This window comes from Anolis sagrei, chromosome 2, assembly GCF_037176765.1.
Source record: "Anolis sagrei isolate rAnoSag1 chromosome 2, rAnoSag1.mat, whole genome shotgun sequence".
Lineage (NCBI taxonomy): Eukaryota > Metazoa > Chordata > Lepidosauria > Squamata > Dactyloidae > Anolis > Anolis sagrei.
Window position 1 is genome coordinate 51,776,436 of NC_090022.1, and position 27,983 is coordinate 51,804,418.

Here is a 27,983-nt window from a genome sequence, read left to right on the forward strand (position 1 = left end):
AACCACATGCTGGCAGGAGAAATGATTTGTGCCTTTCAGTGCCTAGGAACCCATTGCCCTTGCTCTTTCTTTCAGTTATGATTGAAGCAGATTGAAGGTCCTATAGGCCAAAAATGCACAGGATGAAAGAGAAGAAAAGGGTACATTGCCCTTGTCAGAGTGCTATGAAATCACAATATATATTTTTTATTCTTATGAAACTTTTAGCTACTGACTATAAAAGTACATAATATAATGAGCAAGGAACCTTCTACAATATTTGGAAAAAAGGTCTCCATAACATTTGCCTGATGGTGTGTGTATCTATCTCCTGTGTTCCAGGGACTTATCCAAAAAAGTCTGGAAGTATGAACGAAGTGAGTGACACAGAAGATGACTTGACTGATTCGCAGAAAACGAGCAAACTGTCTGAAATTTATTCCACCACCATCCCTAGTGTAGACAGTGCTATGGAATCCTGGGATGGATCTGGCATTGATGCAGGTTATGGAAGTCAGGGTAAGTTGGCACGTTCAATGTGTTTATTAAGTGAATTCAGGGATTCCAGTGAAGAAGAAGGGGAGCTCTAGTGGCCTTTCAGGATCAGAAACTTGGGGTTGTTCAGGAGCGTTGGTTTGTTTCTGGGTTGTTGCTTTTTTTTTACCATAACTCTCAGAATCTAGGTGATTTATGAGCTGTTGCCCATAAGAAGGTGAGAGCCAGTATGGTGTATTGGTTTGATTGTTGTTCTAGGACAGTGTTTCTCAAGCTCTGCTTCTCCAGGTGTTTTGGACTTCAGCTCTCAGAAATCCCAGCCAGTTTACCAGCTGTTAGGAATTCTGGGAGCTAAAGTCCAAAACAGTTAGAGCAATGGTATTCCCCATAGTAACCTATGGACGTGATAGATGGACTATAACAAAGGTTGAGCAAAGGAAGATAGATGCTTTTGAACTGTGGTTTTGGAGGAAAATTCTGAGAATGCCTTGGACCACATGCAGATCAAACCAGTCCATACTCCAGAAAGTAATGCCCGGCTGCTCACTGGAGGGAAAGATATTAGAGGCGAAGATAAAGTACTTTGGCCACATAATGAGAAGATAGGAAAGCTTGGAGAAGATAATGATTCATGGGCAAATGGAAAGAAAAAGGAAGAGAGGCCCGCCAAGTGGCTGGTGGCGATGGCTGACAGGGAGCTCTGGTGTGGGCTGGTCCATAAGGTTACGAAGAATCAGAAGCGACTGAACGTTCAGGCTTTTTATAAATATTTGTAGGCAACATCTTCAACCCATGAAATGAAAAATGGAGAGGGGTGACTCTTAACTGCTAGAGAAGATACAGTGTAGTGTTTAAGAGTCTTTGGAAGGAATGACATGGGCAGTTACTTTGTCTTGATTCTCCCCTCTGCGCGGACTCATTCAGTGACCTTGGGCAGGTTTCTCTTGTTCTCACATCTGCAGTGTTAGAGATAATACTGGACTTCCTCTGTGTGAGTATCAACAAGAAAAGTGTGTAAAATGCTTTCAGTGTTAGAAACGCTGTATAAATAATACAAATCAGCTGTTGCTGTGATTGTTGCTATTGAAAGTAAAACAATGAGTATATTAGATGCTTTTAGGCTAAAGGAGGCCAGTGGGGGGGGGGGGGTATCTGGGGATTTGTAACATGAATATTCAGAGTGACTGGTCTTGCATAAGGACATAAGAGACCCTAAGTGAACCTGGAGTCCTAGAGCTATTAGTCCACTTTAACTGCCATGCGGTCACCTTGTGGAAACCTGCTATACAATAACACCAACTATATAGAGACAAGAGCAGGCATAGACAAAGTTCTACCCTCCAGATGTTTTGGACTTCATCTCCCAGAAATACCAGCCAGCTTTCCAGCTGTTAGGAATTGTGGGAGTTGAAGTCCAAAATACCTGGAGGGCTGAAGTTTGCCCATGCCTGAGCTAGAGCTACTGGATTGCTTAGCATGCCTAAGAGAGAGATGGGATGAGGGGAGAGTGAGTTTAAAGAAATCACGTATTAACGGTATCTGAAACAACTGAACAAAGCATTTTGCTTGTTCAATTATGCCTTCTTTCTCTTTCAGTATGTTCTTTCAAGGTTAATTGCCCAGTGTTGTTGTTTGAACTATAATATGATAGGTTTAAAATAATAAAAAATAGCAGATGAGTTTTAGTTCAAGTGGTGTGCTCTTTCACACCTAATGGTTTGCTTCTTACAATTATTGCATTTTATTTCTTTTCTATCTGGCATTAGTTATGTTATTTAGAGCTGGTGATTGAAGTGATCATTCCTTTGAAAACAGTTAAGATGTATTTTAAAATTTGGCTTACCGTATGCCTTTAAAATGTATTTTTTTCAGTTTTGTAGGCCTCTGAAAAGATTTGGTCAATATGATTATGACCCCCATCTGTTCTTGTCTTCTGAATTAACCCTTGCTTCCTTGCCTGGTTTTGCAAAACTCCCCTTACTATAGTCTTTTCAAGCTCTTCCCAGTTCTGAGAGAAGACACAAGATAGTGAGTAAAAACCTGCATAGAATCAATCTTGTCTAGTCTTTTCCATTGTGAGCAAAACTAGTAAAACAGTTCTGCTCTGTTTTAGTTTTCTCAGCACTCACCGATACTTAACAGTTTTGCAAAATCCATCTGTAAGTTTAAAGGCTTTGTCTCCGTTGATTGAAGCAATGTGTATACTGGAAGAGGAGTAATATTCCTTTTAAAGTTTGAATAGTTCATAACATCCCTGTTACTTTTCTCTCTTTTGGCTTTTCTCTCTCTCTCTCTCTGTCTAGCTCTTCCTTCCTTCCCTTTTTTTCTGTCTCATACCACCTTTTGATCCTCTGGAGACTCTTATTGTGGCATACAATGAAAATTGTTCAATAGTGCAACCAGGGGTGAAGTAAGCGGTCACAGAACACTTATTTTTTTTGCCAGGGGCGCAGAGGCGCCTCTGTAAATGCCCCTCGACCGCCACTTGAGGAGCGCCCCCTCAGCTCACAACAGCCCTAGCAGTCCGGGGGGAGCCTCGGCTTTCTTGCCTCGCTGCCAGGCGATCCTCTTCCCAAAGGGGCCGGGCCCTTGAGCCTTGCCTAGCCCCTCTCGTTCCTGCTCCACCTGGCCACCGGGTGCACGAGCAGAGCCGGCACTCAGTCGTTCTCCGCATTCAATCCCTTCCCCTTGACTGACTCCTTTTCCTGATCCCCGGCGCTCTCCTCTCCCCAATCCGCAGGCGGGCCAAGGGGCGGAGCTGCTGCACCTGGCCCGCTTCGGGTCCGGAGGCGTGTCTGAAGACCCCAGCGTACACACCAAAAATCGCCTCTTCTCCTGACTTTCTCTTCAGCCATTGGGACCAAGAGAGAGAGAGAGAGAGAGCCCCTCCGGCTGGAGATATCTTCCACCTCCGCTCCCTCCTTTGTTTTTGCACCTACCTTCAGGAAAGGTGGGCATCTCCACCTCTCTCTCTCTCTTTCTCTCTCTCTTGGTCCCAGTGGCTGAGGAGAAAGTCAGGAGAAGAGGTGACTTTTGGTGCACACGCCGGGGTCTTCAGGCACACCTCCGGACCCAAAGCGAGCCAGGCAAGGGAGCAAGTGCGGCAAGTGTAGTTACTGGGATGTATAGTTCAAAGAGCATTCTGAACTCCACCAATGATGAAATTGAACCAAATATGGCACACAGAACTCCCACGACAAACAGAAAATATATATCAATGATTAGTTGGGGGGGGGGGGCAAAATACTGTTTGCTTACCATTGAAAATTACCTAGGGCTGTCTCTGAGTGCAACAGTAAAGGTTGATGCCAAAAGTCTGTTTTTCAAAACAGCCAGTGGTGAAGATTGTGTTTTCCAATCTGTGACGTAACCATAAGACTGTCTTTCTTCATTTAGTTTATTGGCTTTCTAAAACTAAAAAGAATCTCTCCTTCCCATTTATCTTTTCTCCTTATCTAATCTCAGTAGGTACATACTTACCCCAGGCTGTTGGTATTGCTCTTCATCCGCATGAGTGGAGATCCAGCAGACAGAAGAGCAGCACCCCTCCTGGTGATCCCAGAAAGAGTTACCCCTTCATGGATGGCAGTTTCAGTGAGGATGACTGGGAGAAGCCCAGCAGGTATGTTTTGCTTGTAAGAAAAATGAGGATATGGTAGTGACAGAAATGAACATGTATTCTTATTGATCACAAGAGAAAGGGGCAGGCGGGCATGTCTTATGAGGGCTGGTGTGGGTTGACTGTCTGCTGAATGTTTTTCCTTTCCCTACCAGCTACAGGTTGAGGTTCCTATATCCTTAATGCGTGGAATTAAATTTTTTCCTTCAGATTTTGGACTATTTTTGGGATCTTGGAATGGCCAAACGTGATGTGAAGTGGTTATGTGAAGTGGTTATGCATATTTTGCATATGCATAATGAATAAGGAATGGAGGGAAAGGAGACTAGTCACATGTCCAGGTCAACTGAGTTTTTCTTCAAGGAAAAATCTTTCCTCCAAAATTGTTAGCACACTTTCCACTCTTTTAGTGAAGTATTTGGGAAAGGAAGGGAAAATCCTCTCCACCCATTTCTTTTAATTCTCTGTGGGTTGGCTAAAGACAGTTCTATATTCATCCTCTCAGCCTGTTTCCATGGTAGCCATCCTGTCATACACCATCTTTGGGCAAGTGGAAAGCAAATGTAGAAGCATCTAGGCCAGTGGTTCTCAACCTGTGGGTCCCCAGATGTTTTGGCCTTCAACTCGCAGAAATCCTAATAGCTGATTAAACTGGCTGGGATTTCTGGGAGTTGTAGACCAAAACACCTGGGGACCCACATGTTGAGAATCACTGATCTAGGCCATCAGCTTTTTACAGAGGCCTTGTATAAACAGAGTTCTTCATCCTCTTCTCTTTCCACTATAAGGGATCTAAGAGACAAAACTTAATTTGTACTGAACTTGTAACTAGCCCCCTTTCCCCAAAGGCAGAAGTGGTCAGCTTAGTTTTTAGAGTATTTCAGTTTTTGCATTTCTGGTTAGTGGAGACCCAACCTGTACTTGATAGCAGCTATATTTTATAACTATCTGGCATCAATATATAATTACTCTATTGCCTTGTTGACAAAAAAATGATGACATGAAGAATTAATGAAATCCCATGGTGCATATACTACTGTGAAAAATTAATATCAAAGAATAATGTGTTAACCATTAAAAGGTGACTGTCTTTGGAAAAGCATCACGTTTGGCCATTTTAAAATACATGCTTTAGGGATAGATGTATAGAGAAATTCATGGAAGCAGTAATTTAGTGAGAGGGTGAGTGTATCACAGAATCCTCAAATCCTCTTGAAATCAAGAAAATCTGTTTTCTATGGAAAAAGCATAATTTGTCATTATTTTGTGTTTATTGCCACATAGTTTCACAGAGTGACTGCATTCATGAAATACCCTAGATTTTTTTTTCCTAACGTGTGGAGTGAGAATTATGTGGTTCTATGAATGTTGTTGAATTGCAACTCCCAGCAATCTTCACTATTGTCTATGTAGTCTAGAGTGGCTGGAAGCTTCTGTCTAGCCCTGTCCTAACTGGGTGCAAAGGCAGGTTTTTTGCTTCTTTCGCTCTTCATTTTATAATGGCGAGATGTTATGGCTGAGTTAAAAATGGCAAAGGGACATTTAGATTATTTTTATTAATGTTGTAGCCAGACAGAAGGATTTCTCTTATAACTATGAAGTATGATGTTCTTTGCAGGTTTTTCTATGAAGACATATCTTCAACTTCCAAACTTGCAAAAAAAGAGAGGGGGCGGGGTTAACCCTTTTAAACTTGCAAAAAAAAAGAGGGGGCAGGGTTAACCCTTTTAAGCAAACCAAAAGTAATTTCTCCTGAAGGCATTCAGATTTGTCCATACTGAAAAGCAGCCCCAGTTGCATTAAGGTTGGACTATGCTGCTTGGTCTGTCTCTGCTTAGTTTTTACATTAGGTCTAGTAGAGAAGAAATCCCAAAATTCTCAGCTACTTGGAATCAATTTACTGATCCCTTAGAAATTCTTCACCTGAAAATGTCCCCTATGCTTGTCATAGTTCTACCTCCCAAGCTTCAGCAGTCCGACAGCGCAGCCAGAGGAACTTACAACTTGGTTTCACCATAGTGTCTTCATTATATAGATTGACTACCTGATGCGCTATGGCTTGTTGTCCAGACAACTAGAATTCTGAAAAGCCAGCAATAGCCCTATTGGCACACAGACATGAAAACAAACAATCATGGTCCAAAGTACATTACATCAAAGACAGGAAGGAAGAACGATTGCATAAATTAAAATTAAAAACCCAACCTTCAACTCAACATTCCCCTTGTTTGTGTCACAGTTCTTTGTAGTGTTGACCCATTAAAACAATAATCATTTTCCTTGGCATGAGTTTCCAAAACCATTTCATATGACTTGAGTTCATCTTTAATTGCTGTTTACCCTTTAGAGATCTAAGAAGTGGCACCAAAACATCCAGTGGAGTGACTTCCTCATTGAAATGTGAAGCAGTCTTTGCTGTTACACAAAGAGCTGACAGTACATAGGATTTCTAAAAAGGCCACCTCAGATAGATTGGTTGTGGATGATGTGCAAAGGCACACATTCCACCACTCTGTGTGGCTTTCCTGGCAGTAAGGGCTAGGCACCCAATATTCAGGATGAAGGACAGATTTTTATCTTCTTCACTACTATGTCCTTCTACAGTAGCATCACTTTCTCCCCCAAAAAACATATGGTAATCATTTGCTTTTATAATGTACTAGATAATGCCACTAAATGGGAACTAAATGTATATGCTCTCCATGGTGTGAACCCAACCATTTAGACAATTTGGAATCAAGTCTGCTTTTGATTGCATAGTCCTATCCTGGATTCTGTATGTTGGTCGCACTAGGGCATGTGAAATATTACCTGGGGGAAAGAGGAAAAGATTTGCCCACTATTTAGCTACAGAGGGGTAGCTATTACCAAATCTAACTCTCTTTGCTCCTTCAAGGGAGATGTTTTCCCCATCTCGTATCATGAGAAAGGGCCAACAGAACTAATTAAAACTGTTTATTGAAAGAGCCATTCATGAAAATAAGAGATGAGACATATGGACCGCATATAGGTCCTGTTCACTCCTCTGTACGTATTTGTCTAGGTTGTTTAATTGTTTGCCTACCCTAGGGAAAAATCATTTTTATACTTCTTTTTTACATTATAGACTCCCATGGAGACCTGATGTATTTATCATTCTCTCACCATGTCTGTTACCCTCTGTGTTTTTCTCTCTTTTCTCAGGTGTTCTGTGTCTCAGATCTGAACTCTGTCCCATCCGCCTTTGTACTAACAGTCTCTGAGGCTCCTGGTTTACCCATAATGCATCCTTTTTTTCTTTTACTTCTCTATTTCACCAAAACGTCTTCCTAAACGTGCAATCTTCCTACAGGCACTTTTTATTTACCCTTTTGAACTTGACATTACTACACCAGTTTAATTCTTCCTTTCGAAGGACTTTTGCCCCATTAGTGAAAGTGCATGGAGGTTTTGTATTTGGACTCTCTTTCTTGCCTGAAAAGTTCATATTGTTTGCTTTTGTATATGAAGACTCTGCCAAGTCTCTGCTTTTACTGGTGAGCCACTTGCTGTAGCCTTGCAGCTTCCATCCTGCTCCAGAAGAGTGCTGACAATCTTTGGTTCCTACGTTACAACAGATATCCCAACCGCCAAAATGGCCTTGAGACCGCACATGAGGATAATTTTTGGCGTGTTTTTGGAGAAGCTTTGGAAGACTTGGAAACATGCGGCCAGTCTGAACTTTTGAGGGAAATTGAGGTAAATTAATCTTGTGAAAAGAGAACTGGTTTATTGATTCTGTTGCTTTTACATTTGAATGTAATAAAAACATGCTGGATCAGACCAAAGGCTGTTCCTCACCCATGTGGACCCATGGAAAGCTCACAAACAGCCTACAAGTGCTAGTGGTCCTCAAGAACTGATTATTTATTTATTTATTTGTAGAGTGCCCTATTTCTCCTAGGGGGACTCATGGTGCATCTGGCACTTCTTAGCCATTGCTTTCCCAGTTGTAATTGAAGAGGGGCAAAAAGTTGTGTTTACAAGATGTTTTACCCATATATACTTGTACCTTGTACTTTGCCCAGAAACTAATCGGCAGCCAGTGGAGTGACTCCTGGATGTTCTCGTGACCAGTCTGGTTGCCATATTTTGAACCAGCTGGAGTTTCCAAACTTGATACAAGGGTAGCCCAGTGTAGAGTGCTTTGCAGAAGTCCAACCTAGAGGGTATGCACTACCATCTTCAGGTCCTCCAAATCTAGGAAGGGGCACAGCTGGCATATCAGCCAAAGCAGTTTTATTTCTACAGGCAGATGTTTTTGCTTGTACATGTTTTATTTGTACAACCAGTTGTTTCTCATCTACTTAGATCTCAGGCTGAGTAGAAATTGTAATTAAGCAGCATCCCATAGCAAACAGAATTGACGTGTATTGAGTAATGACCCACTGTTCTCTTTCTGAAACTGTTTGCCTTGTCGGCTTGTGTTTTTCTGTTTCTGCTTTTGCTTTATTTTCAAAAAGGGGAGGGGTTCTAAGAGTAAAGACAAAGAGGCCGCTCTGAGTCCCCCTTTTGGGGAGGGGGGAAGGGCAGGGTAAAAGCGCATGAAATAAATAAATAAATAGGGGTTACATATCAATATCACAACACAGCATTGGGATTTGATGGGGAAAAGAAAGGTGTAAGGCAGGAGAAGCAAATCTCTGTCCCATGAGTCTAATCTAGTTTAGGATACCATGATATAGCTAGCAGGGATCACTAGGCAACAATACCCCTCCCACAAGCCCTGCCCCAGAGTAGGAAGGAAATCCATGTATAGACAGTCCCCAAGTTACAACCAAAATATAGGTTCTGTAGGTTTGTTCTTAAGTATAAATTGTTTGTAAGTCGGAACAGGTACATTTTAAGTATAACTCCAGCTATATATTCATTCTTTCTTTGGATAGCATAGGGGATAGCAAAACAAATGCCCTGTGGCATTTGTTTTGCTATCTGTGCAAAAGATTCAGAAGATTTCACTAAACTTTGTGTCCCTTTGATAATTGGATTTTGAAAAAATTGGCTTGTTGTGGAAACAAAGATTGATGATAAAGCTTCAGTTGAGCCATCTCTTTTCCCATGGTAACTCTTTCAAGAGTGAATTTCCCTTCCAAGCAGTAGATTTCTCTCACTTCTTATTGTTTCACCCCTCATTGTAACTATGAGTAGTTTGTAAGTTGAGAACTGTCTGTATTCTATATCTCCTATTGGAGATACAAACACTATCCCTTCCTAACTTCTTGCCTCATTCTCTTTCCTGACAGAAAAGAAGTAGGAGATACTAAATTATTTGTGATCCGAGCCAGCATTTGCAAGTTTTGGCTGCTCCTCCTTCCTTTTTTGCCATTCAGGAAATGGAAAGGAGGAGAAAGCCAGGTCCCCTGCCTAAGCCTCAGGAAGAAAACCTTCAGCCAAGGACTCCCTAATGGGAGAGTCAAGGGTCACATGCCCTGATGCCTTCCAGCTATGGAAAACAGGGAATATCTGGCAATGGTTCCCTATTAATTTCTTTGCCATTGAGGACATTTTTTCATGTCAATATCAATACCAACTTCACAACCTTCACTGCTGCTGCGTCTTGAGTTGGGCCTTACTGTTCTGTTTGTTGTTGTTGTTGCTGTTGTTGTCTTGCTTTCCCATGTAGGCATCCATCATGACTGGGAGTGTACACAATCTGGGCCTTGACGGGGGCAAGTTGCTCCTAAACTCTGTTAACCAAACGGGACTGAGCCCACCAAGGAAAGGGAACACCAAAAGCCCAGGAGATGGGCAAGGGAACAGCAATGGCACTCCCACCAAGAAGAATGACAGGAATTTGGAGATTAAAATGATGAAGGAAGAGCTCCAGGAAATCATGTCTCCCACCCCTCTTGAACTGCACAAGGTGTGTGTCTGCCAAGGATGGCTTTTTAAAGGAATGGGACCTTTGCAGCCCTCCAAAATTTTCAGCTTCCATCATCCATCACCACTGGTTAGATTTCCTAAGGCATTTAGGATTTGCTCTAACAATGTCCAACGGGGTGGGTACAGGTTGTCAACTCCAGAAGTAATATTTGTGAGAGGGTGCATTTCACATGACTTGAAGGTTTGTTTTTTTTGTAAGGTCAAGGGTAGTGGTCCTCAACCCGAGAGTCCCCAGGTGTTTTGGCCTACAACTCCCAGAAATCCCAGCCAGTTTACCAACTGTTACAATTTCTGGAAGTAGAAGGCAAAAACATCTGGGGACACACAAGTTGAGAACCACTGGTCTAGGGTAATACTTTTAAAAGGTGAATATGTCATCTATTACACTCTAAACCATACAAGAAAACATGTTTATGCAGAAGACTGCTGAAGCCCTTGTATCTGGAGACTGAATATCTTCTCACAAAAGTGTTGCAGTGCACTTATTTATACCTAGAATGACTAAAATCAGCTGTAGCTCATCAAGAGGGGAAAACTGGCTGAAGGATTCTGGGAACTACAAAATAAAAATAATAATAATAATAATAATAATAATAATAATAATAATAATGTTACCTGGAGATGATGAAAATAAGCTCACTTCATCTTTTGCATGATATCTTTTCATGTCAACTATCAGGCATAGCCTCTAAAAATAACATTCCCATCTCTGGGTCTGACTCAGTGTTTGGCATACTTATGACTTCAAATATATTTGAATCCACAATTCATAAAATGATGAGTGATGTGTGCACATAGAAGCATTTCAAAGATAGCAGGGTGAGTTCCCCAAAGTCATCAGCTGTCAACCCAAATTTCAGGGGTACTCATCACTATGCCTATTTTATTATTCACCAATACTTCTTTTTTTTTAAAGAATATGTTTATTAGTTTTCCAATGTACATTAAAATAGGGTAGTGCTTCTTATAAAAAAGAAAGGAAAAGTGAGGGGAGGAGGGGAGGGAATTTGGGGGTAGGGAGTGGGGGGTGTCATCACACTTCCTGTCATACAAAACACTTTCTTATCTAACTCATTCAGCCGGGAGGGGATAGGGAAGGGGAAGAGTGGGGAGGTGAAGAGGGGGTCTGTAGAGAGATGCTTCCTTAGATATCGGAGCTGTCAGCCATATCTTCCTCTAAGGTTCCCCTTGTTTGTGCGAATGTTTATATTGGTTGTCTTTAATTATGGTTTATGATCTTCTAATTGGCGTTTCCAGTTCTTCTGTTTATAGTTCACTTGTTCTATTTTCGAGGTAGTTTAGGAAATTGCTCCAATCCGTAGTCTTAGTCTTGATGTTGTTTGTTGTTATTCGTTGCGTCAATAGATCCATATTCATAATGTCATAGATCTTTAGTGTCCACTGTTCTATAGTTGGAACTTCTCTGGATTTCCAATATTGGGCCCACTTGATCCTGGCGGCTGTAGAGAGGTAAAAGAAAATCTTACTTTCATTTTCGTTTAGATCAAAATCTACTATTCCCAACAGATAGTATTCTATTTTCAGGTTAAATGTTTTACCGAGGATTTTTCTAACTTCTTTGTGTATTTGGAGCCAGTAAGTTTTGGCCATCTTGCATCCCCACCACATATGCCTGAAGTCCCCAACTGCTCTTCTACACTTCCAACATCTCCCATCTGTTTTACCTCTATTGAATTTCGATAGTTGGTCCGGGGTAAGCTACCATCTGAAAAATATCTTATACCAATTCTCCTTGAATTCCGTTGAGTATATGAGTTTCAATTTTTTCGACCAAATTTCTTCCCATTCCTTTAGATTAACTGGGCGGCCGATGTCCTTTGCCCACCTTATCATATTTTCCTTGACCTGTTTCCTTTCAGTTTCACACAGGAGCAGTTGCTGGTAAATTTTTCTTATGTGTTTCCCTTCGGAGTTTAATAGTTTGTTCCAGAAGGATTTTTCGCCCTCAAAGCCTATCTTTTTGTCTTTCTCGTAGGTCTCCTTAATTTGGTAGTATTGATACCATGAGATCGTGTTATCGTAGATTTTTATTTCTTCTTGTGTTTTTAAAAATGTTCCATCTACTTTCCTTTTTAATATTTGCTTATAAGTTAACCATACTTCTCTGGGGGCTCCCCTTATTTGACTGGCCTCGTTTGGGGAGAACCATAGAGGGGTTTTCTGATGGAATCTCATTGAGATTCACCACTACTTCTGAGAAGTAGTGAGATGCAGCATACTAACACTGTATGGCTATCAGGGTTATCTGATCTCACTGGGTAGCAATGGCATGTCACCCATTAACCTCCCCTACAGAAGAATGCTTAGTATGTCACCCGCCTCCCCTTAAAAGGTTTTTGGTGGCTGGAAGCATTTCAGACATTTAGTTAAAGTCAAATACGCCCTGTTTAAACAACAGAGGGGGTCATTCTGAGTCAAGTAAAGAGGATTCATTCAAAATCCAAACAACCTCACACTCCTACTGACAAATTTTTAAAAGTAAGATTAATGTTAAACTAATCCATGTATTATGCTACCCTTTTGTTTCTTAGTATTTGTATTTGTACAACTAGCACATGCTTGATGAAACAACCATGACCTTTCGGTCATTATTTTCTGAGGGCAGATGAAGGAAAACAACCCTAACATCCAGTTTCCATATTTCTTTTTTTTTTTTACTTCCTTAATTTCTCATGCTGAATTCTGCTTATTGTAGTGCCCTCTATCTTGTACTCTTTAAGGGATTTCTTCTCAAACGTATTCCAATTTTTAAAAAAATCCTGGAGACATCACATAGAAGAGTTCGCATACAATATCTATACATTAAAGTGAAAAGAATTAATTTATTTTATTTACACTGTTCATGAAAGCTAAGCAGAGCTGAAAAGATTTGGCCTAACTGAAAGGCCAACTTTTTTTATTGTATTCACCACACATAAACACCCCATACATGCCAACCAATTTCTCTATTCCTAAACCTTCCTCAGTCTGTTTTCATGTTTTCTTTATACTGAGGATGAGAATCTTGCAGATCTCTAAATATTTTTGGAAGGTAACTCCCAGCCTTCCTCACCATAGGACACATGGGATTTGTAGTTTAATAAATTCCCATCTGTGCCTTGTCTCTATGATCCCTGAGCCATCTAGGAAGACTATTCACGAGAATCAGACTGAGGGTCAAACTAGATGGCCATTCCCTAAATCAGTGGTTCCCAACCTGTGTTCTGTGAACTATCAGGGGCCCCCAAAAATTAAAATATGCTCCACATCCTCACCATTATGATACCATTGCCTTGAAACCAAACAGCAACAAGAGTGTCTAGCCTCACAAAACCCTGTTATAGTGCTAAGGCAATGAGGATGTCAGGAGGGCAGAGGCTGAGTACCCACGAATGATTACTACTGCCAGATCAGCTCTAGATTATTAAATATGGTTTTCTGTGGGAGAGCAGATGGCGACTACTGGATGGTATATGTTCTGTATCAGAAACTAGAGCTGATGTCGTCTAGCCAGCACCCCAAATAACCAAACCGAATCTAAAGTTGACAAAAACCAATTCATAATCCTTTTGGTACTAATGTTGGAGATTGGTCCCTGGTCAAATGGTCGCTGGTCAAGTGGTCCCTGGTCAAAAAAGGTAGGGAACTCACTGCCCTAAATGAATACCTTTCCCATTGAGATGCAGAAATCTGATTTGCAAATTAAACCAGTGTTTGCTTCCCAGTGAACAATTGGTAAGCGATGCCCAGGCAATGACAAAAAGGCATCTTTCACCAGTTGAGGGAGCACTTCTTCTAAATACATGCTAAGCATATCCCATGGCCTTAACCCTACAGGAACACATCTATAATACTCTGATAAGGGAATGAGCTACAGTTATTAGCACTGGATATCGCACTAACAAATGAAGTAGCCCTTTCTGAAACGGGTTCTAGTTGAATGAATATTTGTGGAGTAAGGGTAATTTTGTCTTTTATGAGTTTAGTGGCTTTGGCGATAAGGAAAAAAGGATTATAGTTTATTGTTAGATCAAATGCTTTGCATTTCAATCCCTAGCATTTTCATTTGGGACAAAGAAAAACTCCTCTCCAAATTCTTGAAGAGCCCATCAATTACCAAAATTAATTAGGTAGATAACCTAATTGCCTGACTTGTTCTAAGCCAGCTTCCATTTATAATATGGACACCTCAAAGTGGCTGTTAACTTTGAATGCTTTATGCTATTTGGGAGAAACAGAAAGTCAGAAAATAATGCTCTTAAAGGGAAGCCTCATTCGGTTGCATCAAGACTGCTTTTATACTCGTATATCTTCATTTGAGGATATAGACGTGCCCTGGTATTTGCCACCTGTCCCTTTGTAGAATGCAAGGAAATGACAACCCCCAAGAGCTGCAGCATCACCCACCAAAACTCGGCTTTACAATATTTTGTGTTTTGCTATCTATGTAGCCAAGTAAAATTTAGCTCCTCCCAAGAATGAAATTACATTATAGGTAAACCCATAGTATTTTTTTCTATGTAAAAAGCCTTCCACATTTCTCCCCCATGATATTTCTCAAGAAAGTAACCTAATTCATCTTGTGTTTTACTCAAGCTATGGTGTCACTGGTTTGCAACAAGAATGTGTGACTTAGTGAAAGATGTGTACATTGTGTTTGACCAAATGACCTTTTACATAACAATATTGATTCTGCCTCCCAGTGTTGGATGAGTAATTAGTTCACAACCTTCCTGTCTTTCAACTTGTGACCATAGTCAGCAGCAGGGGTCAGCAAGGTTGAGCATCTGCCAAGGCTCACAGCCAAACCCTTGGCCTCCCTCCTCTTCCTCACTGTTGCTGTCCAGAACATTTCTCCCATCTCAGCAGCCAAGAAGTGAAGGGGGAGAAAAAGGAGCAACTGCCACTTACCATCTCTACCTCTGGTTGGTGGGGAGTGATATTTAAGGGTGGTGCCGGGCTGCCACTTTTGCTGTATTTTCCCAGCAGAGTATTAGACAAGGTGCAGGCCTCCCAATGTTCTTGGGCTGCAATTCCCAGTCAGTATCGTAAATCGTTTGGGATCACCTGCCCTCCTAGAATCATAGAATCATAGAATCAAAGAGTTGGAAGAGACCTCATGGGCCATCCAGTCCAACCCCATTCTGCCAAGAAGCAGGAATATTGCATTCAAATCACCCCTGACAAATGGCCATCCAGCCTCTGCTTAAAAGCTTCCAAAGAAGGAGCCTCCACCACACTCCGGGGCAGAGAGTTCCACTGCTGAACGGCTCTCACAGTCAGCAGTGAGAGGAGATGGAATCTCCTCTCTTGTAGTTTGAAGCCATTGTTCCGCATCCTAGTCTCCAGGAAAGCAGAAAACAAGCTTGCTCCCTCCTCCCTGTGGCTTCCTTTCACATATTTATACATGGCTATCATATCTCCTCTCAGCCTTCTCTTCTTCAGGCTAAACATGCCCAGTTCCCTAAGCCGCTCCTCATAGGGCTTGTTCTCCTTGATCATTTTAGTCGCCCTCCTCTGGACACATTCCAGCTTGTCAATATCTCTCTTGAATTGTGGTGCCCATAATTGGACACAATATTCCAGATGTGGTCTAACCAAAGCAGAATAGAGGGGTAGCATTACTTCCTTAGATCTAGACACTATGCTCCTATTGATGCAGGCCAAAATCCCATTGGCTTTTTTTGCCGCCACATCACATTGTTGGCTCATGTTTAACTTGTTGTCCACGAGGACTCCAAGATCTTTTTCACATGTACTGCTCTCGAGCCAGGCATCCCCCATTCTGTATCTTTGCATTTCATTTTTTCTGCCAAAGTGGAGTATCTTGCATTTGTCACTGTTGAACTTCATTTTGTTAGTTTTGGCCCATCTCTCTAATCTGTCAAGATCGTTTTGAATTCTGCTCCTGTCCTCTGGAGTATTGGCTATCCCTCCCAATTTGGTGTCGTCTGCAAACTTGATGATCATGCCTCCTAGCCCTTCATCTAAGTCGTTAATAAAGATGTTGAACAGGACCGGGCCCAGGACGGAACCCTGAGGCACTCCACTTGTCACTTCTTTCCAAGATGAAGAGGAAGCATTAGTGAGCACTCTCTGTGTTCATCCACTTAACCAATTACAGATCCACCTCACCGTAGTTTTGCCTAGCCCACACTGGACTAGCTTCCTTGCCAGAAGGTCATGGGGGACCTTGTCGAAGGCTTTACTGAAGTCCAGGTACGCTACATCCACGGCATTCCCCGCATCTACTCAGCTTGTAGCTCTATCGAAGAAAGAGATCAGATTAGTCTGGCATGACTTGTTTTTGATAAATCCATGTTGACTATTAGCGATGACTGCATTTGTTTCTAAGTGTTTGCAGACCGCTTCCTTAACAATCTTTTCCAGAATCTTGCCCGGTATCGATGTGAGGCTGACCGGACGGTAGTTGTTTGGGTCATCCTTTTTTCCCTTCTTGAAGATTGGGACCACATTGGCCCTCCTCCAATCTGCTGGAACTTCTCCCGTTCTCCAAGAACTCTCAAAGATGGTTGCCAATGGTTCCGAAATGACTTCCGCTAGTTCCTTCAATACTCTGGGGTGTAGTTGATCTGGCCCTGGGGACTTGAACTCATTAAGAGCGGCCAGGTATTCCTGGACGACTTCTTTCCCAATTTGGGGTTGGATGTCCTCCAATCCCTCACCCACTCCATCTTGCTGAGGTTGAAGACTCTCTTTTTGTGAGAAGACTGAGGCAAAGAAGGCATTAAGTAGTTCTGCCTTTTCCCTATCCCCTGTCAGCATTGCCCCATCTTCTCCTCGAAGAGGTCCTATCGCCTCCTTGTTTTTCCTTTTTCTACTGACATAAGAATAGAAGCCCTTTTTATTGTTTTTAATGTCCCTGGCAAGTCTGAGCTCGTTTTTTGCTTTAGCCTTGCGGACCTTTTCCCTACAGGTGTTGGCTATTTGTTTGAATTCTTCTTTGGTGATTTCTCCTACTTTGGTTCTCTAATTTGTCTTGCAACTAAACTAAACTGAGGCTCATTCATGAATGGATGTTATAGCGGAGCTTTGAAAATTACTTTTTTTCGCAATGACTTCCAGAATGCCTTGGTGGAGAATTTTTGAGGGTTGAAGTACAAAAAAAGTTATTTTCTAAAGTATAGACATAAAATAGAACTTTACAATGAAGTATCTACTTCTAATAAAGAAATATGTTCCATGTCCAGTGTAGTTGCATTTCTGGCTACAATTTTTGAAAAGTAGCTAAATTGTCTCATTATTCAAAAATAACGACTTTTATTTCACCTAAACCACACAGATGCACATACATCTCCGGATGTGGGTGAAATACAACTCCCAGAATGCAGGGTTAATCACCCCCAAAACCCTGCCACTAATCAAAATTGGCCATGTTGGGTCTGTGTGCCAAGCTTAATCCAGATCCATTGTCAGCTGGGTTCAGTTGGCAGCAGCTGCGTTCAGTTACTCTCTGTATGTGGGTGAACTACAATTCCCAGATTCCAAGGTCAATCACCCCAAATCTTGCCAGTAATCGAAATTGTCCGTGTTGGGTCTGTGTGCCAAGTTTGGTCCAGATCCGTTGTTGGCTGGGTTCAATGTTCTCTGGATATGAGTGAACTACAACTCCCAGATTCCAAAGGCTATCGCTCCCAAATCTTACCAGCAATCAAAAGTTGGCCAATGCTGCTTTCCTCTGGTACAGAACTCATCTGTGTAATGAGATTGCATACTGACAGAAATATTATTATAAAAGTGGAAGAAACTGTTGCATGTACACTACAAAGAGTGATGTTGTGTTGCAAGCATAATGTAATTTTAGTAATGCCTGAGTTACTTCAAATAGGAGTTTATTCTTTGACAGAAAGACTGGCTCATACTCACTAGCATAGGAAACCAGAATGCGTAAGCAGCTCATTCCTTGTTTGGATTCTGATGCTATCAAGCCTCATGGTGAACCTTTTGACTGGTTTATTTAAAGACATAATGAGGAAAAGCACTGTTAATACTCATTCATTCCCTTTGAGGTTACAAACATGTACCCAAAATATGCCCCTCTGCACTTTTTTTCTAATATATATCCATGATCCTAAGATCAAACTGCAACAGTGTCATCTTCATCGAATAGATGGTCCACAGGTGTCGTCTAGTCTGATCTCTTCCATTCATATGTACTTAAAGCAATGACAATATGACTTCAGTTTACAAGTCTATGCTAGGTCAAACAGTTATTATAGTAAAGAAATTATTCCTGATCTTTAAGAGAGACTCTCATTCTTTATAATTGGAATACAATGAAGAAGCAAAGAACCCTATTTTTTACATAGCACCTCTTTATTTTATTTTCTGTTAAGAAAAAAAACTACCCCAAACCAAAGTCATAAGGGATTTTGTTACATAGGAGTCTGTCTGTTTATTTGCTTTTGGGGGTTATTCATTCACCCACTTCTAAGGGAGTTGGTCCCCACAACAATTTTACTTCATCCCTCTTTTTTTTTCTTTTTGTTTTTGTACTTTATCTGTACAATGGCAAAAATTGATTTGGACAGTTTAGGATGCTTGGGTTACTTCAAATAGGAGTTTATTTTTTGACAGAAAGACTGGCTCACACTCACTAGCATATGATTTTGGTTTGGTCTGTACCATCCAAATCCAGGAAACATATGTGAACCCTGCTTTCATTACCTTTTGCACTCTTCTTCTTAGATCATGCATTATAAGAACATGTTCTTCAAGCGCCAGGGCAGTCTCACCTAGTGTTCAAGGGGAAATCCAGTTAACCTTGTTGTTCTGTTCCCCCAAAATATAAACACCTGAACATTGATGGATTCTGAGAAAGAAACCATCATATCTTCCCTCCATGCTTTGGGAATCTATATTTGAAACTTCTTTCTCCAATTCTTTTTTCCTTTAGAGAAGAGCTTTTCAACCTTTTCATATTGGTGGCACTTTTTTAGACATGCATCCTTTGTGACACGGTAATTCAATTTTACTATCAAACTAGAGTTAAGCTTATGTGCTACAATTGATTTTTGTGTAGTTTCCTCGATAGCAGCTTCATGTGGTTTATCACAAACATCATTGTCAACAGATTTTCTTTTCTTACTTAGAAACTTATACATGTTAGTGGTAATTACTGCAAGGGAATCAAGATATTGTGAAAATTATAAAAGTTATAATAGTACCCACACTTGAATAGCTCTAGCCCTCCACTTCTGTAGTGATGAAACCTTGGGGGGGGTGTTAAACAGGGGGGCTTTGATTGTGCATTCCTGCCTGGCGGAAGGGGGTTGGACTAGATGCCCTTTGAGGTCCTGTCCAACTCTGGTGAAGTATAGGCTGCCTGGAAGTCCAATGGAATCTTCTTCTCTGGAGGTTTTAGAATTGAGGCTGGGTGGCTATCTGTTGGGAAGGCTTTGGCAGTGTTTTCTGCTTGGCTGAAGTGGGTTGGACTGGATGCCCTTTGAGGGTCTCTTCAAACTCTCTGCTTCCCTTCCACCACAGTCTCCTCACCTGAGCCCTTACTTGTTCTCACTCTCCTCCTCCTCCTTCTGCCTCCTCCTTGGCTGGGGCTCCTCTTTGGAGCATTGCCACTTGGCCGTGAGGTGGAGGATGTGGCCAAGGATCACAAGGAGGAAGAGGATGAGCAAGCCTCAGGCTTGGGTTCAGCACTGCCTAAGTGGCTGCTGCTTTCACTGCCACCGCCTCCTCTAGGGGCAGCCAGCATGTTCCCGCCAAGCAGCTCCCATGCCTAAAGCTCACCAGGAAGCCTTTGTTTGGGGCAGTGGGGTGGGGGGAGCATTTTTCATGCAACACACCTAGGAACTGCTGGTGACACACTAATATGCTCTAATACAATTTGGAATTCTTTGCTTTAGAGCCTAAAGATGACTACCTTTGCACTCTCGGACCAAGGAGCTACTTGCAGTTCAGCCTATTGTTCTGATTTAATTAAGGTTAACTTGATTAATCTTCATCCTTGGTCTAATTGACTCCTGTTACTTTTCTGTCTCCTTAACCAGAGATAGTGGGATATTGAACTCTAAACTTGAATTGAGCCATTTAAGGTACTCAAACCATTAAGATTAGATTTAGCACCTTGAATAGGTCCTTTAAGTTCAGACTAAAACCCAGAGTTAAATCCTCCCATCACAAACAGTTGGGCCACAAACCACCAAAAGTGGGTTCCTCCTGCTCCCTTATCCCTCAGAACCCATGTCTTCCATATCCCCCCCCCCCATCTCTTCTAGAGTTGCCAGCTGTATCCTGATACTGTCATGTAGTTATTCTGCCTATTTTAATAAATTGCAAATAGTAATATCTTAAAAGGTTCTAGCAGCTTATCTCATTTCTTGATGCCTCCTTGGAATGTGGTAGTTGACGGCTTCAGGCCTCAATATGTGTCATTGGGAACGGTGTATATTTCTGTTCATTTGTAGATCGGCAATGGACTGAGCATATTACCTGGCATCAAATTGAAAGAACTAGTGCACAACCTGTAATAGAAGAGCGATGGAATGATGGTCCTGTTCAGAATGTGGTTTGAATAAAGCTGTTCAGAGCCTCTCCAAACCTCATTCTGACACATCTAGGAATCTCAGATGTTAATATAAGAAATCTCCTTTCTGCCTATCCTTGAGAGAAAGGAAGACAAAGGTTGAAAAGCCAGCCCTTACTAATGAGAAAAAAAATGTGCACAAAGCTTAAGGTCTTTCAGGCTTCTTTGCCTATTGAATGGTGGTGTTGTGAAATAGCCATAATAATATACTGGAGCCAGATAGATGAATGCATACTTAGCAAGCTCTCGAGGGTTGTGTACATTTTCTATGAAATGGTGTAATTATCCTTCCATTCAAAGTTCAAACATGAAGTTTCCAGTGCAGACAAAGTCTCCTTTCAGTTCCAGGTCCAGAACCTTGTTCATGTCATGCTTGATATACTTGGTGTGTTTTTTGGTTTACTTGCAGTCTAGTGCACTTTGGTAACTAACGTTCCAAACCAACTCACAGTTTTCTTTTCTAGTCCTTCCCAACATACCCATCCATCCGAGCTTTACACGAGTCTTGTGTGTGCCACCTCACAGTGCTATTTTCCTTGCAAATAAGGCATGTTAGCCTATGTATACTTTTCTTTGGACAAAACTGCATTTTCAGGACGTGTACAAAATGCTGTCAGTCTGGAAACAAGATGCACACACTGTGAGTGCCTTGTTTTCAGATTTTAAAAAGAGAGTGTATGTCATTTTGGTTTCCATAGAAGCACATTCAGTGGTGGCTGGATTATGGTTCCTGGGGGGGGGGGGGGGGGGGATTTAGCTCTTGGGCTTAACTACCCTCATGAGCCTTCTCATGTTCCGTATGTCCTCAAAATGATTTACAGAAGTGCTATAAATAGTCTCTCAGGTTTTCACCTTAAGTATGTTATCCACGGTGACCATGTGTAGAAAATATTTATAGTTGCTGTATTATTTTGGTAACTAATGTTTTTATTTTCTTTTATTTGAATCCCCCCTTTTCATTGCAGAGGGCTTGCTTTTTTGTAATTGTGGATAAAAATTTATATGATTCCTATAAAAATAAATTCCTGCCACAATATTTCCCAATTGTTTTTCATTTGCTTATTGTGTTTGTATCCTACTCTTCCTTCTTTGGGATGCAGAGCTCTGTGACTGTGTCCTTGCCCCCTGTTTTATTTTAATAGCCTTGTAAGGCAGGTCAGGTCAATCATATCTGAATAAAGGTTTGAGTCCATGTCTCTTCAGGGGCCAATTTGGCAAGGATCACAGTAGAACATAGTGGATATTCCTTAGACCTGTGTTGAAAACATCACAATTCAACCCTTGTCAGATCCTCTTCCTGTGCCTCCCCAAGGGCTTTTCTTACTATTCCTTTCCCTCTTCATATGGATTTATGCTTATCTTTTTTCTATAGATGACCATCTACAAGGATCCAGAGACTGAAGACTTTGGATTTAGTGTCTCAGATGGCTTGCTAGAAAAGGGTGTCTATGTGAATATGATCCGTCCAGATGGACCAGCTGATCAATGTGGACTAAAGCCCTATGACAGAGTCCTTCAGGTAATAAATGCAAGGAATTGTGGGAAAGAGGGATTGTGGTTAAATTCTTCATTCTAAGAAAAGTCTTCCACTTCCTAATACATTTTTGTAACCAGCTGGAAGACATCTAGTCTATCTGTCGAGGAGAGACACAAGAGGATCAGTTGTAAGAATATAGGAAATAGCCTTATACTAACCTGAGATGTACAAATTATATCGGATTATAACTTCCATTATCTCCAACCAGCACAGCCACTGACCATGTTAGGTGGGATCAAAGCTTAGGGAGCTACTTTTAAGAAATCCTTATTCTCCTGCCACCTCTTCACATGCGACATTTTTGCCCCATTTTGCTGCTTTTTAGTGCAGCAAGGATGGGGCCTGCTATGTGCACATGACACATGGAAGGCTTCACCCACATTCCTCCCAAAGTGAGGAGGAAAGTGTAGTTTGGGTAGCTCTGTTGGAGCTATCTGCCCTTTCCTCTTCTTTCCCCCATATGATGTGTTACCTCCCTTTTCCCCATCTGATTGGGACAGGGTGCTTTGCAAAGCATCCTGTCCTGTACCCACCATGTGAGAGGGTAAGAAGAAAGGGTGTGCAGGGCACCACGAGACTCCCTGCATGCCTTCCCTTTCACCAGCAATTGCCAGGGCAATAGCACGGCCCAAAGGGTCATATGAAGAGGTCCTTTAATTGATTTCAAAAGTAATTACCTAGAATTGATAAATGACACAAAATGTGGAAAATTGAAATGCCTCTGAAGTGTCTCTAAATGTTCATTAAAAGTAATTTGCACAAGTAGCTAAAAATTACTTGTGACTCCAAATAAAGTAGTATTGTTCCTGAGCACCTATATTGTTTTCATTACACTCCTTTCAAATGTCATTTTCTTACACCCACAAAAAATGATGGAGAAAGTGGATGTATCTGGTGGAGTTTAGAGACCAGGGTTTGAATCTTTGTTTAGACGTAGAAACCCACTGGGTGACCTGATGCAAGTAACCCTCTTTTTGTCTCAGAAGAAGGCCTTGGTGAACCCCATCTAGGCAAGAATACATTCTAGGCAAGAATAAATCTTGACTAAAAACCCTGTGAGAAATTTGCCTTGGGTCGCCATTAGTCAGAAATGGTTCTAAGGCTCCCAAAAACACATTAACAGTATTACTTGTAACTCATTCATTTTAAATTGTAACAAGGGAGGGAAGGCACCAGCTGTAGTTTGATATATCTGAAAGGGACCAGGTTGAGGAAGGCACTCTTACATCATTGGTGAGTTTAGCTTAGTACTATCCGCACCAACTTTTCAGAGTTCCCAAATGGCATTATTCCCAAACCCAGCTGGAGGCTCCAGGGACTGAGTGGGGTCTTTTATGCCTGCAAAACATTTGCCCTGCCACAGAAGTACAGCTCATGCCATGTTACATCCAGTAAGCTGCCTTGAAACCTGTCCTGGGAGTATATTTGCAATGAAACCCAAACAGGAAAGGTATTGATGTTTCATAGACACCTTATGCACATCACCCGAAGGAAATGTTGTACATTTTAAAATATTTTTGTGCATGAAACAAGGTTTGTGTACGTTGAACCATCAAAAAACAAAAGTGCCACTATCTCAGCCATCCATACAGACAATTTGGGAGTATTTTGGATTTCAGAATTCTAGATGAAGATGTTCAGCCTGAATTTAAGATTTTGGAATTGCAGATAAGTGATGCTCAACTGGTGTAAAGAAATAAAGTTCCTATGTAATTGGTCCATTATGTCAGCCACTCTTAAGGCAACCACTTAATGCTAAAACACTGGAAGCACTGGGCACCAGCCTTCTGCTCCTCCTCACATGCTCTGTTTGTTGGGTTCCTTTTAGCATTTCCCTGCTTTTATTGGCTGGGCAGCAGTTAGCTTGCACACGTATAGGGTGAGGAACTGAAACACGGGCAATAATACAGTGAGCTTCATTTGGCTTGTCCTGGTTAGCAGCCAATTGGCCTGCTTGACAGTTGCCCTTTTTTAGTATGCAAATAAAGAGCAGTAAAAAGAAATGTTGAAAATATGGAAGGGGGGAGAGTTAATTATTCTTTCACCCCTGCTCTTGCTGAATGTTGGCAATGTTGCCTCCAATGCAAGCACAAAAGTATGCATTGGATATGTATTACATCCAAATAGGAATGAAGAGAGAGCTGCCTTCAGTGTCTCTGCATGGAACCCTAGGGTTACTTTAAAAGGTGATAAAGCAATGAAAGAATTGTCTGGCTTTCCCAGTTTTGCATCTCTTATTTGGTCCTGCCCAGAAGTGACTTAGTCTGGATTAATGCACCAAGAGGACATCAATAGGCTCTGCTTCCCCCTTTGAGATCTCAAGAAATGTCATTGCTCATGTGGAGAGTCTGCAGGCAAACAACATTCTCATTTTCCAATGTCCTTGCAATGTAAAGGAAGTGATGATGTAGAGGGGTCAAAGCTTAGCATTCGCATGCTCATGTTTAGATTCAAACAATGATCACACTGCACCCAACCAGGGTCATTGTCTCTGCCTGTGTGTTTTGTCTTTAACCTACCTTGACTCTTTCACTATCCTTTCAGGTAAACCGCATCCGAACAAGAGACCTTGATTGTTGCTTGGCTGTTCCTTTGATTTCCGAAGCGGGAGACAAACTGGACCTGGTCATCAGCCGGAATCCCCTAGCCTTCATGGCTAATGCCCAGCTAGATGACCACAGGGATTTCCTGGCCCAGCAATCCCTGGGTATGGAGGGGAAGGGCAATACACAGACACTCTGATTGTGGGTGGCTTTAGGGTCAGCTGTCCTTGAAGGCCTGTGAGGGGCAAACAGGGTTATTGGGTGTCTGTTGTGCTTTTTTCTGTTTTCTTTTGCACTGGTATTTGTGCGTAAGCTGTGTGACGTAACTTGCCATTAAGAAATGGGTTTCTGGTTAGCCATCTCTTGAAGCCTGTCAGTTTTGGCCTTGATGGTCCAAGCCGAGTGAGCTGGAACAGTTTTGCCTTGGGTTTGACCCAGTGGATGGACTGGGCTTCTCACAGCAAGAATGCAGAATCCAGGGCCACCCTCCTGTGAGAAGTCATCCTTTGTTCAGGCTGTGAGCTTCTCTGGCACACAGGGCAATAGGCCACAGGCCCTGTCTTTGCCCCAGTCCAAAGGGCTTAGATACATGGTGCTATTTTTGTTGTTTGCTTTGTTAAATTATGTACAGTTGGAAATTGAAAAAGGACCCCCTTGTTTCTGTGAAAAGTTTCCCTGCACTATCCCACAGCCTTTTCTCGAACCACTGCGATAACCTTGACCTATCTTGCTCCCCAGTCCACCCAGTGTCTTGCAGATCACTGTGCCATGCCAGATTCCCTTAAAATGTGAGCAGATTTTACTACCCCATTTTTCTTTGGTGTAAATGCTGAGCCCATCCCTGCGGAAGATGGCTCTCAGACACGTAGCTCTCTTCTCTTTCTGACACACCCTGAGGCACGGTTGAGGAACACAGCAGCACTCTCACCACTGCTCGAATTAAGCATGGAATTTGTCTTCATCAGCTGTATTTTAGAAAACACTTATTACAGAGCACAACGTAAGGACATGAGTGGTCCTATCCCAGGTCACCAGTCATTTGTGTGCACATATCAGGCACCAGAAAGCTCACGTTCTCCCTGGTTGCTTCTCATGAGTGGGCTGCATTCAAATCTTTGCCCTGCCCTAATTGTTTGTGCAACATGAATGGGAGAGTAACCTTGAACCCCTTTGTCACTGTTTAGCATGAGACACCCTCGGCTAGATTGATATTGTATCCTCAAGTGCACCCTTTGTGGGTCGTCTTAGTGCAAGTACAGACGTGTACATTTTCGTAATCACTGATGTTGATGCTGTTTAGCCTCCTCTTGTAAGCAGCCATAGCAGTTCCACCTCCCCTCCTTGGTTTCTGTAGTTACCTTCTCCTCCATGGCTTGTGTGAGCACGATGCCTTTGTGACCCCTCAGCCCTGCATCTGCCTCCCCAGCCAAAGCCCCCTGTGCTGATCATGGGTGTGATATACGTATGGAATGATCTGCCAACAGCAAATGAGTTGGATTGCAACCAAGGCCGTAATCTCCTCCTTTCACATGGCAAAACCGCCGGGATTTGCAAATGTCTTTCTGGCCAGTCCAAATTGCCTCTTCTGGGGCCTCTGGAATTGCACTTTATTGTGATGATTATTTGATTGACTCCTCTCTGGGAATTTTAGTAAGTCCCTAATCTTGGAAACTGGCTCTTCTCTTGTGTTGTATTCTTTTGGGGTTTTCTCCTTTTTCTTTTTATATTATCCTGGTACATTATTAAGATGTAATGTTTTCAACACAGGTTGGGAATCTGTTCTATGAGAACAGTGTTGAGCAAGGGCTGGTTGCCAGGTCTGAGTTCAAGCCAAGCTATAATTGCATCTCTTCCTGGGCCATAACAAAATAGAAATGATTTCCTTAAGATGTGCATGGAGTCCCATTGAGCTGTCTCTAGCTGTAGCCATTCTCTCTTCTCAAAGTATGCAATATTCCATACCATTGCTGCCATAACCTAGATAACGTGCCATAAAAGAAGCTGCAGAGCATTGACAGTTGAGCAGAAAAAGGGGGTTTTATATGCAATATTCTCAAAATGGCAGAAGCTCAACATGGCTTCCAATGGGTTTTTAATGAAGACTTTTAATAAGGCTTTAAAATGGTCCTTGTATCCCTTCCTATGCATTTTGAATGATATGGAAATGAAATGCATTACTTAAATGTGTATTTTTATCCATATATTAGAGTGTATTCCTTGTAAAGTATTTTTCTATGCTAATTTTCTTATGTATCTATGAAAGCACAATATTCAAAGAATATTTTAGTCCTGTTTTGGACATATTTGTAAATCTATGTATTTAAATGGTATTGCAATTACTTAGAATTTTTTAATTAAATAAAAACAAAATAAATTGGCTTTCTGTTTTCTTCAAGAGGTTGGAGTCAGAATAATAATGTCTGTCGGTATCTGTTCTTGGCCTTACACTAGCTAAAGCTAAACTCTTTTTTGCCCAATGCCAAGTTCACAGCATTTTTGTTAATACCATTGATTTGCATGCTAAAAATACAGAGACAGATATCTGCATGTCTAGCTGGAAGCATCTCTTGCTGAATTTGATATGTGTTACTCCCAAATACACTGGAGTGTTAAACACATGCTGAACGTAGCCACTGAAGTCTTTGCTATTTTATACTAGTAGTATAATGTCATTTGCATATCTTAAATTGCCATCCGGATGCATAGACTCAATCAAGGAAGCCAGGGCTCCTTGCAAGATCTGAGCAAGACAGTTGATGACAGAGTGATGTAGGGGTCTCTTGTTTACAGGGCTGCCCTAAGCCTAAGTTGACTTGGTGACATTTTATAACAAGACAGCAAAATTTTGCACACAGTTTTATCATACTGTGATTTTCAGAGTTTTTTATCCTCCTGAAATTAAATAATATTGCTCCTTATAGTTTTCATTAAATATGTAACCCCAGTGGTTTCCAAAACAATTAACTGGAGATTCCAGAGTTGTCACAGCATTAGTGACAGTGAGATCTTGGATATTTTGGTGTTCCTTGGTGGCCTTCACTGGTCATTCATTCACATTTCAGTGATGTTATCATGATGGCCATTGTCTGGTTGTGTCGTGCAGGCCTCATAGGAGGTAATCGAACTACTGTGCCATCTGTGTATAATAGAGTTTCCTGTGAGTGTTTTCAGAGCTGATTTGAAATTTCTCAGAAAATACTTTTCCCAGAAAACTTCTACTATTTTCCCCACTTCCTCCCTAAGAAAAGCATACTTCTCTGTATAATTCCTACAGTGTCTTTGAGGCAGCCCACACTTCTCATTATGACACCATTTACATATGTTTCAGAGGTAAGTGGTGGCCAAATT

At 41.6% G+C, this 27,983-nt stretch overlaps 1 protein-coding gene across 9 annotated transcripts in view; it reads left to right on the forward strand.

Moving 5' to 3' along the window:
• Positions 1-26,491, forward strand: part of GRIP2 (glutamate receptor interacting protein 2) — a 503,998-nt gene extending 477,507 nt beyond the window's left edge. For 8 of the 9 annotated variants that reach the window (XM_060766226.2, XM_060766231.2, XM_060766225.2 and 5 more), the window contains 6 exons: positions 322-498; positions 3,940-4,096; positions 7,690-7,810; positions 9,735-9,974; positions 21,928-22,074; positions 24,637-26,491. In XM_060766226.2, coding sequence (XP_060622209.2) covers positions 322-498; positions 3,940-4,096; positions 7,690-7,810; positions 9,735-9,974; positions 21,928-22,074; positions 24,637-24,834 — 1,040 coding nt within the window. In that variant the 3' untranslated portion in view covers positions 24,835-26,491. Of the gene's footprint in view, positions 1-321; positions 499-3,939; positions 4,097-7,276; positions 7,811-9,734; positions 9,975-21,927; positions 22,075-24,636 lie in introns of those variants that run through there. The other variant, XM_060766233.2, reaches the window with a different exon arrangement.
• Positions 26,492-27,983: the final 1,492 nt, after the last annotated feature.